The sequence below is a fragment of the Coffea arabica genome, chromosome 2e (assembly GCF_036785885.1).
Source record: "Coffea arabica cultivar ET-39 chromosome 2e, Coffea Arabica ET-39 HiFi, whole genome shotgun sequence".
Classification (NCBI taxonomy): domain Eukaryota; kingdom Viridiplantae; phylum Streptophyta; class Magnoliopsida; order Gentianales; family Rubiaceae; genus Coffea; species Coffea arabica.
In genome coordinates, this window is record NC_092313.1 from 2,380,317 (window position 1) to 2,396,444 (window position 16,128).

General features: G+C 38.8%; 2 protein-coding genes across 2 annotated transcripts; one reads left to right on the plus strand and one right to left on the minus strand.

Annotated features, from left to right (window-relative positions):
• Nucleotides 1-2,829: 2,829 nt before the first annotated feature.
• On the plus strand, nt 2,830-6,971 carry LOC113730063 (oxalate--CoA ligase-like). The gene is made up of 4 exons (XM_027254509.2): nt 2,830-3,229; nt 3,673-4,738; nt 5,510-5,613; nt 6,387-6,971. Exons 1-4 carry the CDS (start codon nt 3,029-3,031, stop codon nt 6,603-6,605), a joined length of 1,590 nt encoding a protein of 529 aa, XP_027110310.1. The 5' UTR covers nt 2,830-3,028; the 3' UTR covers nt 6,606-6,971.
• Nucleotides 6,972-7,798: 827 nt separating this feature from the next.
• Nucleotides 7,799-10,430, minus strand: LOC113730064 (tubulin beta-1 chain-like). The gene is made up of 3 exons (XM_027254510.2): nt 9,908-10,430; nt 9,171-9,440; nt 7,799-8,634 (listed from the first exon to the last, which is right to left on the minus strand). Exons 1-3 carry the CDS (start codon nt 10,299-10,301, stop codon nt 7,955-7,957), a joined length of 1,344 nt encoding a protein of 447 aa, XP_027110311.1. The 5' UTR covers nt 10,302-10,430; the 3' UTR covers nt 7,799-7,954.
• Nucleotides 10,431-16,128: the final 5,698 nt, after the last annotated feature.

Genomic DNA, 16,128 nt, shown 5'->3' on the forward strand with positions numbered 1-16,128 from the left:
CTCTTATTTTTGTATCCCCCTTTCCTTGATAGGAGGAGGGGTATTTATAGGATATAAGTTGGTGTGAAGGATGATGAGTTTCAATTCCCAATGACCTGACACCGTCTGAGACATGTCCAGTTTTAATAGACAAGACGCAGCAGTAGTCATGTTGTGTCAATGCCTTGTCAACCTATCATGTATAAGTCAGCTTTCTCATAAGGATGTCAGGCACCAGAACTTGAACATTGGCCGAGCCGAGGTAATGCCACCGTTGGGAGACCAACCTCGGTCGCATAGACGAGACGATGAGCCAAGGCTACTCGAGCCCATAATTTGAGTCGGGTCGAGCCGAAATAACTACCCTCAGAGATCAGCTTAAATGAAACAAATTTGAAGAAGAAATTTTTCATCAGTTCGGCAAGAGGATCTATTGATCCCGACATAAGTTGGCCAAACTACTTTTGAGCATTACCTTGTAAAAACAAAGAAAAGACTTGACACATCACAGGATCGAAAACGCTATATAAGCGTAATGCCATGGTGAAGGCTTATACATGGCCCTCAAGATTTCTCAAGCTATCATACATGCTCAAGTGAAAACTTTGAAATTAGGGGGTAGGATATACTTATCTATTTCTTAAGTAAAAGAGAACTCTTTTAGCACATTGTCGGTGGGGCCACAGGTGAATCGAAAACCATCAGACCTATTCCTTAGCTTAGAAAAACTTTGGGATAGCACTCAAGCGATCGAGGTCGCCTTTAATGGTTGATCCTTTTACATAGTGTGAGGTATCTCTTTCTTACTCGGACTTACTCTCAGAAAAAAAGTTGTCCTAATTCCGGGTCTTCAATCTCCGAGAGGTTTTATCGGCTTTGTTTTTCTTTTTCACTTGCCTAACCAATTCTTCAAAGAAATGCATATTATCGCGAACAAACCTCATTATTCGAGCTACTGCCCTTTCCCTTCTCTCATGAGACCCCTCTTAAATTTTCTCTTGATCATTGCAAGGAGATGTCAAGGAGTGGGGAGGTTTAGAACAGTCGATGCGAGTAGTAGGAGTCATTGCATAAGGCCAGTGTTTGAAAATTATTTTTTCCACGGAAGGCGTTAATTATGCGACCAAGAACTTCGCCAAGCCGATATCTCAACAATGGGGGTCCAAAGTCCTGTGACCACAAAAGGATAATACGAAGAGATGGGGCTTTTCCTCCCAGTGTCACTTTGATACTTAAGTAAATTCTTGAAGAGGTGATTTTTGGTGGGTTGTTGGTCCGACCAGAAATCAGGCTCCTCTGAGATGAAGTGAGGTGAATTCTTGTGTCCGAAGTGGATGGCGGGGCTTCTCCCCTGGTATCACTCCGACGATCAAGTTAGTATGAGAACAAGAAAAATAGTAGTATATGAGAATGAACAGTGTGCTTGCTTGTTGGTAGTGGGCGTGAGGTATTTATAGAAGGAGAGTAGAGGACAGGGCGGAAGGCCCATGCTAGTGGGACCCACTCTCTGGCATTACGGCTCTGTCCCTTGTCAGGAAACCTGACCCTGACACTGTAGCCTTCTGGGCATGATGACGGAGAGTATTGTGCAGGTGCCATTAAGTGCCTCCAGTGCTTTTCAGATAAAGCACTGGTCCCGGGTGGTGTCAGGTGGCTTGACATCATCAGCGTGCAGCTGAGGTGGAGGTGCCGAGGTCACCTATACGGTAGACTAGGGGTCCGGCCGAGCTCAGGGGTTATGCCCAAGACACGGATGAGCTCTGATGAGGGACGAGGTGGGTTCATCTCGGACATGCGGGTGGCCGAGGTGAGCATCCTCAATTCTCAAAGTGTAAGATAGTTTTGTTTAAAAGTAAGCAAAAATTCAATTACATCAATAATCGAGGAAAATTGAGTATTTATACTAATATGAAAGCTGAGAACCATTAGGAGTAGAGCTTGTGGTCGACATTCATAGGTATAGTAGTTCGACACCACGTATTAGTTATATCAGGTCTCTTAGGAATGCCTTGGATCCAACTCTTATGTGGATGAGTCGAATCTATCTTGGATGCTAGTCGAGACTAAGTTCGGATCCCGCAATGTTGATTGATGTAACTAGCGTTGTTTGATGTTACAACGTTAAAAAATCAATCTACAGTAGAGTCGACATATGGATTCTCCTAATATCGTTAAGATGGCTTACTTGCTCATAAACAATCTGAGGACTATAAATTACACTCCATTTTCTACGTCATGAGGTAATTGAATGATCTTACTCTCATTTCTCGAGATTACATCTCTATCTCGTCTATTGACTTGGGTATCGAAGCTCATTCCGCAGGCTTGGGATAAGCCAGGACCCTATTTTGTTCTCTGTTCTACTTGTAGGCAAGCAGCTCGTCTCCATCAAAACCTTGTTGGTATACATGTCACATATACAAAATTTAAAATTTAATTTAAAATTTAAGACTCAAATTAATTATCATGTCAAATGACAACATTAAAAAATTAATTTTTTAATCCAATGCAAACGCGGATGGAGGCCCGCAGAAGCAAAATCAGAACCGTCCCCTCAGCACTTCTATTTTGTCTCTACTCTCTAGTCGGCTGGGAAGTCCCAGGAAAATCCACGCAAATACAATCAATAACCTCCAACACACGAGACAAGTGGGTGACGTTGAGCACGCGTCCATGTTGGTTTTGCCACCTAGGATTTAACTAATTCACACATCCCGGAGAAAGATGTACTCTTCGAAACCCTCCCGATGGTGCCACGTGTGGTACCTAACATACCTGGGCTTCGCCTTCCTCAGTTCCACACCGCGTTGCAAATACTCCGTATATTCCCCAACAGCTAGCACTAGTCGTGTGGAATAGTAGAGGAGTATTACAGGAAGGTTCATACCCATCCACATGAAAGTCTATTGAACAGCATACCCATGCATAAATACTGCCACCATCGTCTCCCCCAATTCCATTAACACGCTATTTGCCATATATTTTTCCCCACTCATCATCATTCTGATCACTTCTATTTTCGACTTTTTTTTGTGCCCTTTTTTTGTCCATGGAAAATTTGACTCTCTCCGGATTATTGATAAACGTTGCCGCAAAATTTCCCTCCCGCCGCGCCATATCGGTTCCAGGCAGGTTCGATCTTTCTCATGCAAGGCTTCATCAGCTTGTTGAACGTACTGCTACCCGCCTCGTCGCCGCCGGTGTTCAACCCGGGGACGTTATTGCTCTCACCTTCCCCAACTCCGTCGAGGTCCATTTCCTTTCCCTTTCACTCCCACTTCTTGTTTTCCTCGTCGCAGATTAAGTTTGAAATCGACGAACTAAAAGATTGACAAAATCCTAGAAAGTTCATATTGTATTTGATTTTGGAAGTTGCACCAGTATAAGAACGAGAACAATTAATTATTTTATTTGTTACAATACGATTAAATTGTTGGGCGAGGCTTCAAAAATCTCGCCCAAACATTTAATTAATTAATTAATTCTATTGTTTCCATCGGTTCTTTCTCCGCAGACAAGAATTGTTGGTATATTTGTCCCCTTGCTTATAGGCTGGTGGCAATTATTTCATTCATTTGCCGTTTCGCGGCGTATATTTTGCTGATTATTAGCATTGATTAGTTTGCCGTTTCCGATTTTTATGATTAAATAATTAACTACGTATCAATCTGGGGGACTTCTGACTTATTGCAGTTCGTGATTGCGTTCTTGGCCGTAATTCGAGCACGTGCGACGGCGGCTCCGCTCAATCCGGCTTACACGGCTGACGAGTTCCAGTTCTACTTGTCCGACTCCGACTCAAAGATCTTACTCACCTCAAAACAAGGCAGCGCTCCGGCTCAAGCCGCCGCGTCTAAGCTCAACATTCCTCACGTCACTGTCGCGTTACCCGATGCGGATTCGGATGTCGCTCTTTCTTCCTCCCTCTCCCAGTACGAGTCGGACCCGGAGCCGGATCCGAACCTGTCATCCAAACTTATCAATGATCCCAGTGACATCTCTCTCTTTCTCCACACCTCCGGCACGACCAGCCGGCCCAAAGGGGTTCCGTTAACCCAGCTTAATCTTGTTTCCTCCGTAAACAATATTAAATCTGTTTACAGAATCACTGAGTCTGACTCCACAGTGATTGTTTTGCCCCTCTTTCACGTACACGGGTTGTTGGCCGGGTTATTGAGTTCTGTGGGAGCCGGCGGAGCCGTGACCCTCCCGGCTGCTGGGAGATTCTCAGCTTCAACTTTCTGGTCAGACATGAAGAATTACAATGCCACGTGGTACACGGCTGTTCCTACTATCCACCAAATCATTCTGGACCGCCACCTCAACAGCCCCGAACCCGTTTACCCAAGGTTAAGGTTTATACGGAGCTGCAGCGCGGCTCTGGCTCCTAGCATTCTTGCTCGGCTTGAGGAAGCCTTCGGGGCTCCTGTCTTGGAGGCGTATGCCATGACTGAGGCCTCCCATTTGATGGCTTCCAACCCGTTACCCCAGGATGGCCCGCATGTGCCCGGGTCAGTGGGGAAACCCGTGGGTCAAGAGATGGCCATATTGGATGAAAATGGGAAACCGCAAGAGGCCAATGCCAACGGCGAGGTGTGTATCAGGGGCCCAAATGTAACTAAAGGGTACAAGAATAACCCCGAAGCCAATAAATCTGCTTTCCAGTTCGGGTGGTTCCACACCGGGGACCTCGGATACTTGGATTCGGATGGATATTTGCATCTTGTTGGCAGGATTAAGGAGTTAATCAATCGTGGAGGTAAAATTTTGCAAATAATACATTATTTGTGCTATTAGTTTGGTATTTAGCATAAGTTAAAGCAATTATTACGTTTGCACTTTAGACAAAGCTTGCAATTTGATGCATTATAGAGTAGTATTTTATAAGGAGGAGAATTTTCATTTTTAAACCATGTAGCTTTTGTTGAAGATTGGCCACTTCAGGTGCATATGATAGTGATTTTTTTTTTTTTTTTTTTTTTTTTTTGTCATCACTGGGGTATCCGGGCATATGATAGTGATTGCTAAAGCTTGACCGCTACTTTCTTAATATCAGTTTAGGGAGGCTGGAGGTGTGGGATAGTTAGTGCTGGTGGGCCCGACATGAAAGACCTTGACAATTGTGGCTGATTATATCTATTTCTGCTTGGCAGAAATGTTAAAAAGTGTTAGCAAAATTCAGTTGGTGTAAAGATTAACGTGTCACCTTAACAGAACAGTGATTTGTGAAGTTTAAAATTTAACATCCCATGGTGGCCTTGATTTTTCAGATTACTGAATTAGTAACAGGGGGTTTAAAACTAAGGACGTTATGTCTTACGTTGTAGATTGGACCTGCTAACCGCTGTCCTGATCTGGTAGCTTACTGATGGAGCATGCAACTAATGGTTGTGTCACGGTTCTTATTAGCTTATGGTTGTTACAGCACTATTCCTTCTTACGATATACGGTGTCTGGAAATTTTGACTTGATTGTGTTATGACTCCGTTAAAGAAAAGAAACTGAAGGTCTTTCACATAAACAATTTCAGGTGAGAAAATTTCACCAATTGAAGTGGATGCCGTCCTGTTATCTCATCCAGATGTTGCGCAAGCTGTAGCTTTTGGAGTCCCTGATGACAAATATGGGGAAGAGGTAATGTCAGACATTTGTCATTGAGTCACTTTTTAATCTTTAATCACCTAATTGTTGTTGTCTATAGCTAGCCAAGGACGAAAAAGTGTGCACTTGTCTGATGTCTGGTTTCCATCTGGCAGTTTATTTGAATTTCCTAGAAGTCTTTTGTCAAAATACTCGGATTGACTTATGGTTGCGTTCATGAACGATTACTTTGTCAAATTTCCTTTGTCATCTGAGTATGTTTTATAGTTTCCTGTGAAGTTCTGAATATGCTTCAGCAATACTAGAAGTCACTGTTGTAGTCATAGGCTAGCGAAGCCTCGTAACTACCCACTCTTTGATTGTCTAGCATGTCTCTTACAATGTCAACATCTGCCCTCCATCGTAGAACATCTAACATCCGTCTTTCCTTTCCTTACTGTGTAAACCTGTCCTTTTCTGAGAGCGGATTTATGAGGTTGAGTCGGTATGAATTTGGCTCTGCTGGAAGCCTGATTTGTCTGCTATTAGAATGATGTTGTTGTGATGGTTGTCTGTCATATATCTGCTTCAATCAAAAGATGCCATCTGCTAGTCATACAATGTCTGACATGTATTTGTATAGAAGGTTCAATTGAACTCCAATTTTTTGGTTGCACGCAAAATTTTCCCTCCAATTGTTCCTTTTTTTTTTTTTTAATACAGAAGTAGAGTAATTCATGCTTCCTCCATCTCTATAGTTGTTGAGTTGTTCATATTCTGTCTTAATTCTTTTGATAACATTCTAATTTTTTTTTTGGTGTTTCCAGATTAATTGCGCGGTTATCCCCAGAGAAGGGGCTAACATTGATGAGAGTGAGGTGTCGAGGCACTGCAAGACGAATCTTGCAGGGTTCAAGGTCCCGAAGAAGGTTTTTATCACCGATTCTCTTCCCAAAACTGCCACAGGCAAAATCCAAAGGCGAATTGTGGCAGAGCATTTCCTCGCACAGATTTCTACTGCTAAGTTCCCCAAGTTTGGAGCCTAAAGAAATTCATGTTGTATTGGCTAATATCCCTCCTGAGTACCGAAATCAGAACGCAAATTCCTTCCTCACAAATACGTTGATGAACCAATTAAGATCGCCATAGAATGAAAATTTTTTGTTGTACAAAGGAAGAAAATGTGAAAAAAAAGAAGAAGACATTTTAGCTTTGTCCAGGTTATTTTTATTCTCAGCTGTCAAAGGTTTCGGTTGGGTGTTGCTTGATGGGTAGGCCTTACGTAGCACTGGCTCGCATTAAGACGGAGAAATGGCAATTTCTAATGTAATCATGCCCGACCTTGTCGGATTGTGATGGTGGAGTTATTCTTGTTGGATAGGAGGAATACAATGCATTTTACTTCCTAACAATGAGAATTTGGAATATGATGAGTAAGTCGTACAACTGCCACTAGTAAATCAAGCTCTTTGACGGGGTCAATAGGCTTGATACATTGTTGAGTAAATCGTTAAAAGTGGTTATTGAACTATTAAAAATGGCACAAATTAGTTATCGAATTTTTTTGACTGAAAAGGTCACTTGGTTCTCTAAAATGAGCCTTTCAGATCAATTTGACCAATTTAGTCGATAAACTAATCTAAAAAGTAAACTTGACCTTCTACTATAGGTTCTTGAGGATAAATTTTTTTTTTTTGATTGATTTCTTAAATAAGGAAAAAAAATAAGAACATATAGTGCAGGAGTACTGAATGTCTGAAACTTCCAGACTTCTGGTCATTCTGTGGACTTTTGCCACCGGTACAGAAAATAAGACTCCATATCAAGTCTGGTCACTGTGTGGGATTTTGTCGCCAAAACTACGTATAAACAGACCCAATCTTGTTTATAGGAGTAAATCCAAACGGCAGAAGCAGGCAATCCAAGCTTGTTATAGGAGTTGATTCCCAAGAGACTCAGAACCAGAGAAAATTACTCTCGTCAAACTATTACATGAAGCGTGTTTTATGCGACACCGACTCCAGGATACCGGTGACTCGTGTGGTTTATTTATGTTTCACCTACTCCCAAGATTTCAGAAGTAAAATTCCCTCAAAACAGATTTAAGTTTCAACTTCATAATAACCCTCAAGATTAGGCATATCATTTATCACAGGAGCAACAATTTTTGTGTCATGAACATCACTTTCAGTAAAACCTGTAACCTCTGATAGTAACCATAACACCCAAAGCCAGAAAAGAGGTGAATTAAGAAAAGCACTAATCTGCAAACAAGAGACTTGCCACAACAGTGGCAAGACTACAGCAATCGAAAATCAGGTATTCAAAGGGGTAAACACAGAAACCTTGCAACATAAAAACCACTGAAATCCATGTTATATAATGCTAAAACTACTTAAGCTTCCTGACCCTCTTCGTCTTCTTCCTCGTAATCATAACCTTCCTCATCTGCAGTAGCGTCTTGGTATTGTTGGTATTCAGAAACCAAGTCATTCATGTTGCTTTCTGCTTCAGTAAACTCCATTTCATCCATGCCCTCTCCAGTATACCAATGCAAGAAAGCCTTTCTGCGGAACATAGCTGTGAATTGCTCGCTGACTCTCCGGAACATTTCCTGAATTGAGGTGGAATTTCCAATGAAAGTTGAAGCCATCTTCAAACCAGTCGGAGGAATATCACAGACAGTAGACTTGACATTGTTTGGAATCCACTCAACAAAGTAGGATGAGTTCTTATTTTGCACATTAATCATCTGCTCATCAACCTCCTTGGTGCTCATTTTACCTCGGAACATAGCCGAAGCAGTCAAATATCGACCATGGCGAGGATCAGCAGCACACATCATGTTCTTTGCATCCCACATCTGCTGAGTGAGTTCTGGGACAGTGAGAGCTCGGTATTGCTGTGACCCACGAGATGTGAGTGGAGCAAACCCAACCATGAAGAAGTGCAATCTAGGGAACGGAATAAGATTGACAGCTAACTTGCGAAGATCAGAGTTCAGCTGACCAGGAAACCGAAGGCAGCAAGTAACACCACTCATGGTGGCTGAGATCAGGTGGTTCAAGTCTCCAACTGTTCAGAAAGCAATATCAATTTAGTCACTTGCTCAACTGTCACTTACAAATTTCTTGAAAATACATAGCCATCTGCTAGCATCTAAGCATTAGACTTCATACTTACGAAAGGATGTAAAAGTATGGAACTCTCATTTAAAATCATTGCTTGTATGCAAAAAATTAACTCTCAACCAAAACCTCTGAACAATCTTATCAATCAACAAAATTGAGTTCAAATGACACAGAAAGCTACAAAAGAAACTGAATTTGATCCACTTGTGCTAAACAACACATAATACTTCATGATTCAGATGGAGTGTCATGAACTCCAAATGATACTTCATATACACTTCTGTATAGATTCTGAAATCGTTCATCTGTCTCCCATTGCATGAATTTCTGTCATCAGTTAAATAGTGATTCATTGACAAACAAGCAAACCACTAAACGTTTAAATCACCATATCTGCATATGCAACGATGTAAAATTTTCTTTGGAGGAACAAATAGTCATAATCAGACCTGTAGTTGCCAACAAATGCAATGGACTTACAGCTGGGGGTGGTGAGCTTAAGGGTGCGGAAGCAAATGTCATAAAGAGCTTCATTATCCAGAACCATACACTCATCGGCATTCTCAACCAGCTGGTGCACAGACAAGGTCGCATTATAGGGTTCCACAACAGTGTCAGACACCTTAGGAGATGGGAAAACAGAGAAGGTGAGCATCATCCTGTCAGGATATTCCTCCCTGATCTTAGAAATGAGAAGGGTCCCCATTCCTGAACCAGTTCCACCTCCCAACGAGTGACACACCTGAAATCCTGATACATCAACAAATAGGTTACTCGTCGGGTTTTACCCATCCAATAAAATCGCCCAGAAAGCACAGAAAATCTTTGCCAGCACAAAATCGAATCAACACAGCAATTTCAAGTTAAACAAAGAGGCCATTGCCAACCAGGCTTACGAGTTAAGAACCTGGAGAACTATGAGTATATTTCATCAGATCTAGATTATTTTGCATCTTTTTGTTTTTTTTTCCCTCTCCGTCTCCAGAAAACCAAGCAAGCATACTTAAAACAAGTCGTGAAAACAACCAGAAACATACTACTAAAAGATAATCAGAATGAAGCCACGACGAGTAAAGGAGGGAATAAAAACAACCAAGACTTAAGAGTAGCAAAACTGACTAATGAATTCACAAAATCAACAGATCCACTAAAATCACACACAAATAACGCGTGAAGGTAAGACATAAAAGAATCTGTCAGAAACAAGGGTGAAGTACCTTGAAGGCAGTCACAGTTTTCGGCTTCTTTGCGGACGACGTCGAGAACGGAGTCAATGAGCTCAGCGCCTTCTGTGTAGTGACCCTTAGCCCAGTTATTTCCGGCACCGGACTGCCCAAAAACGAAGTTATCAGGGCGGAAAATCTGGCCGTAGAGCCCAGATCTGACGCTATCCATGGTGCCGGGCTCCAGGTCCATGAGGACGGCGCGCGGGACAAACCTCCCGCAGCTGGCTTCGTTGTAGTAGACATTTACTCGCTCCAACTGCAAATCGTTGTCTCCCTTGTACCTGCCGGTGGAATCGATGCCGTGCTCGGCGCACACGACTTCCCAGAACTTGGCTCCGATCTGGTTCCCGCATTGCCCTCCCTGAATGTGCAAAATTTCACGCATCTTTTTTTGTTTTGGGTTCAAAAATTTGAAACTAGAGAGGGCGAGAGTAGGAAAGCTCGACTGTAAGGAGAGAAAGCAGGGCTGAAGAGAGAACCGGTATCTTTTCTCAGTTGGAGAGAGGAGAGTGAGGAGGGGATTATATATATATATATATATATGTATTAAGGGATGAGTGGGGGCGCCGGATCATGGTGTTTGCTGTGACCCAAGTGGGAATTTTTGAAATTTGAATTTTCGGGCAGAGACTGAACACCAATTTTCGCCCCGTTTAACAAGTGAATTTTTTTGAATATTTATCTAAAACTTTGACCCCATTTAGTAAATAAATTTTTTGAATATTTATCTAAAATTTTACTGTAATTTAATGTAGAAGTTTTTTAAAAATTTTTAAAATGTGTAAATTTTTGAATATTTTGAAATATATAGTTTAGAAACTTTGAAAAGTTTTTTAAAATTACTGTAGTTAAAGTTTTTAAAAAACTTATAGCAGACAAACTTGACAAAAAACTTGTTTATCAAACAAGGCCTTCAATTTTTTTTGTGTGAGATTGATTATAGAAGAAAGTAATTTTTGTTTATTTGGAAAATCATTTTTCCTTTAAAAAAATTTATGTTTTCAATGAGCACTTTGTTAGAAAAGTCATTTTTTATCAAAAATTATTTGTATTTTTAATGAACATATTTTTTAATTACATTCTTATCTCATACAGTTATAAGACTTTTTTTTTTTACAAAAATTTCCAAAAAATAGTAATTTAAACATATTCATAATTTTTTGCCTAGTCTAAAATATACTTCTAGTTATGTTTGGTTAGTAGATTATTTGAAATAATTTTGTGAAAAAAAACTAAAACGTTTTTTGATGTGATGCATGTGAGATAAAAATGTAACTGAAAATTGTGTTAATAATACAAGCAAGTCAGTGTGTGTAAATAAAGTGTAAATAATGGATCTGTTTGGATAAAGTATTATCTGAAATATTATTTGAAATAATTACTATAACACTTTTTGTGATATGATGTATGTGAAATAAAAGAGATGATTGAGAATATAAAAAAATGGGTTAAAAACTGTATTTATGATGCAAATGAAATATATTATTTGAAACAATTTGGTATCCAAACAAACCTATATATATTTGTAATACAAACAAACTCGCTGGTACTTTTAAGAGGGTCGTTTACGCGCTTAAATGGAGCGTGAGAGAGAGAGAGAGAGAGCACAAAACTGGGGGAATGGCAGAACTGGGTGACAGTGCAAATGTCTGATGATGCTGATGCGGTAAAATGGCACGTGATCTGGGAAATGGGCATGTGACTAGCACTGAAATGATATCAAAACACGCACCCTAAACCAGACCCCACCCCGCACCACCACCAAAAAATAAAAAATAAAAAAAGAAGAAAGAGCGTGCTGTAGCATCGCAAAAGTAGATGGTTAAACAATAATTTTTTTTCTTTATTTATAAGAATTGTTCCAGGTTTCGTCAAAGAAGAACTCCTAATTAATATCGCCACATTCATTGTCCTCACAATTGTAGAAAAGCTTCCCTCATTCCTCTTCCTTACAGCTTCTGATCATGCTGCTTGGCATTTTGTATTTTCAGTGTAGAGACTCCAACAAATTGGCTCTTCCTTTGAAAAAAGGTAAGGCTTTTTCTATATCAGCACAAGCATTACAATAAAAGAGTACCATATGATAATTACAATGGATAAATTCATTAGTAAACACCAACTGCGAAATATTTGGACTTTGGACAATCACCTTTTTAAACAAAGAATGCGGTAAAAAGCTTTTGTAGTAGTAAAAGATAAAGCCCAATGCTATCTCCAAAATAATAATAATAATTACACATTTATTTACACGCTCTCTCTCTGACTTACCTGTATTATCAACATATTTTTCAATCACTTTTTTATTTTACATAATCACATTAATAAAGTGTTACAGTGTTTTTTTTTTAATGAAATTAGCTCAATAATATACTATCCAAACACACAAAAGCCCAATATTTGGAGATGATTGACTTCTATCAATCTACACATGTTAAGAAATGAGTTGAACTTAATGTTGGAGCTTCAAAAAGCTTCCAAAATGCCACGACGCAACTAGAGTGCAGGTGTTTATCATGATTATATACCCGAAAACCTCATGCTCGTTATATGTCGAATTTTGGTACCAACCCAGAATAATTTTTACGGATATGAGAAAGAAGTCATTCGTTTCTGCAAGGAAATTGACGACATTTCACGGTCTAACCCGACATCTCTTATTTACCCGTCATCAATGCAGGTGGATGTTTACAGCTGCGGATTAATGTGGATGTAGAATTTGATTTTCTTTTTCTATTTCTTTTTTTAAATAGGCCTACTACACCAGTCCCTACAAATCCAAATACTTTGCGGTGAGGTGAAGTCTTAATCAGGCCCATGGAAATATAGCTGTGTAGCAGAAGAACGAACATATAGCAGAAGCGTAACTTAGGACTTGGCCCATAGGTCCCATACCAAACGTGCGTCTCACTCGTTATACTGACTCCAGAAGGGTCCAAAAAAAAAGCGCATCAGCTGTCACCTGACAGAACAGTCAGGAACCTCGATCACGAGGGAAGAGGGACCAACCAAAGGCCCAGTGGTAATCCCAAGCCTTCTCAGGTTTAGTGGTGCGGAAGGTCAAGGGTTCGAACCTTGTCTTTCACAAAATTTGTCACAATATGTGACGGTCTTCATTGATCAGTTTCGATGGAGTTTCTACTCACATCGAGTCCCCTCCCCCCTAGAATAGGCTAGTTTAGATTATAGGAATTCTATTGTATCGACAAAAAAAAAAAAAAAGGAAAGAGGGACCAACCGTCGCGGAAGGTCAAGGGTTCGAACCTTGCCTTTCACAAAATTTGTCACAATATGTGACGGTCTTCATTGATCAGTTTCGATGGAGTTTCTACTCACATCGAGTCCCCTCCCCCCTAGAATAGGCTAGTTTAGATTATAGGAATTCTATTGTATCGACAAAAAAAAAAAAAAAAAAGGAAAGAGGGACCAACCGTCCCTGCCAGTTCACGGTCAAGATTTGATAAAAAAAAATTATACGATTCATATTTCATTTTATATTTCGATTTTAATAACATATGTGAAATTCATAAAATTTTATTCTAAAGTTACACGTTATTAAAAGTAAGTTAAATTATGTGCAGATAAAATTACGACGTGTGCAAAATACACATAATTGTCAGGCCGTTCCTGGTCCCGATGGCGAGTGGCCGGACAAATTCTGCAGAATGCACGATACCCAGGCTTGCTTTAAAATGCCCTCAAATCTAAACCCCAAAAAAGGAAAAGGGCAAAAAAAGAAAAAAAGAAAAAAAGAAGAAGCCACTCAAATCTAATCGAAACACACACCAAAAATACACGCGCTTCAAATCTCTGATTATTCATGAATGTACGCACGTTGAAGACTTGATCCAATTATTATTCGGAACCTTAAAAAAAAAAAATCAGTCCAAATTCCAAAATCACAATAACGTGGTCTCCACTGGGGATGGGTGTCTGCCTGGATTTGATGTTGAAGAGAAGCAAATGAGTCATCAAATGAGTGCCCAAGTAACCATCATACCACCTTCGGAACCAAGCAAAAAGAAGAAAAGAATACCCAATCCACAAGTCACATTTTGCTTTCTTTTAACGTGCTGATGTTCACCTTCCTGCTAATTCATCAACTTTTTTCTTTCCTTTTCTTTTTTAACACAAAATTTTATCACCCTTTTAATGTCTTTTACTCTTTTTTATACTGGTAGTATTAGTATTAGCTAGTTTTCAGGAAGTACACAGTGAGTGTGTTTGGATAGTAAATTATTTGAGATAATTTTGTGAAAACATATTGTAAAATTTTTTTGATGTGATTTATATGAGATAAAAAGGTGATTGAAAAATATGTTGATAATGCAAGCAAGTCAGTGTGTGTAAATAAGGTGTATAATGTGCATTCAAAACACACTTTGACCTAAGTGTTGGCCTTTATCTATGTATCATGGAGCTAGAGCCATCCATGTTCCATCCTACAAGGCCTGTTCCATTTATTTTATCTCAATCCTTTTTTTTTTAAGGATATTTTATCTCAATCTTGAAATCTTGAAAATCTGTTGCATCACTAGTTAATGTAATGAGTTTGATCTCTTAACTCTTATTGATTTATGTACCGAGGTTGCCAATATAAGTTGGCTAATTTAGTAAGAACGAATCACCTCTTTACAAAAAATTTGCGTGTTCAAATCTCACTGTTAGTGTGAGAACTGCAATGATGGACGAGCTATAAGAATCTTTGTAAGAAACTTGTGGTTCTAAGGGTATGTTCTAATTCGTTGTGGCGATCGGAGTTAAATCCATCCAAATCTTTTATTACAAAAATACAAAATATATATATATATATAGAGGTCTATTTTATTGGTCAAAGGAAAAAATATGAGGTTGCAAAGGAAAACAATTAATTGTGTAGTAATATTTTTAGTTTGTTGCATATCTTTTGAAAGTTTTGCAGACCAGATGAAAACCATGCATGATATGGTAGACAATCAAAACTAATATAAAAGCCGTACAGGCGTTCACGAAATTAAAAAGGAATAATTTCACTCAGATTCTCTTAGGTTTAAGAAATTACACTTATCTCTCTTGATATAGTTAAATACCTATAATACCCTCAATTTAGTAAACAATTTTAAATTTAAGACAATAAATTTACAAAACCTAAAAAAAATATATTTTTCTATCTCTTGTCTATTTTCTAGTTAATATAATATCTTTTTATTATCTTTAGTTTTGTGAATATTAGCAATTTAAAATTACAAAATCTACAAAGAGAGTAAATTATGTATCAAACTAAAAGGCAATAAAGAGACTCACAATGATAGATAAATAAATAATAAAAATAATGATTGAAGTAGGAAAAATAACTAAAGATGTAGAATTTGTCATATTTTTGTTTGTTGTTGAGAAAAACTTTTATAAAATATCAATAATTACATAATGATTTCTTTCATTGGATTAGAATTTTTTTATTATGATTTTATTATAGAGGTAGAATTTATTCTCTACTTTTGAGCTATTAATATTTTTTAAAATCATAGGAGAGTTGTAATGGTGGTTCTAAGTCAAATTAGCTTATATTGAAAAGGTATTTGAGTATTGATATTTAATTTGAGAGTATAAAATTGGTTATCAATGAGGGGTTTTTTGCGTGTGTGTGTGTTTTTTTTATTGTGACAAGTATTGATACTGCATATGCAATATGAGATTTTTTTGATGACTACTTGATTTTAGAACTTATGATTGGATGGTTGTTAGGGATTTGGCTTGTTGATTTTTGCAAAGTGTGAAAGAAAATGATTAAGTATACTGTATTTTTCTTTCTTAGTTTTGTATAAAAGGGCAATTTAGGATTTTTGAAAGAAAATCTAAATTCTTGGATCTACATTGTTACTAAACAGTAAAAATATGGGAGGTATATGTAATTGTTAAAATTTGAGCGGAGCTCTTTGTAATTGTGAGAAATCTCAGGGGAGGTTTGTGAAATTATCCCAATTAAAAATGGTGCATGATATGCGGCTAATTCCTTAGAATATTTGTATTTAAAAAAAACAACCGCCAAATACACCTCTGACATGGGTGTTTCTCATTCTATAGCGGCCGTGCTGAGTCAGCACGGCCGCATAATTAAATATTCCACCGAAATCTTGTCTGCAAAAAATTCAGTGGTGCAGAGGGTGTCAGCGCGGACGTGCTGACTGGGCACGTCCGCGGCTGAAAAAGCTGCTTCTAGTCTGCACATGTGTCAG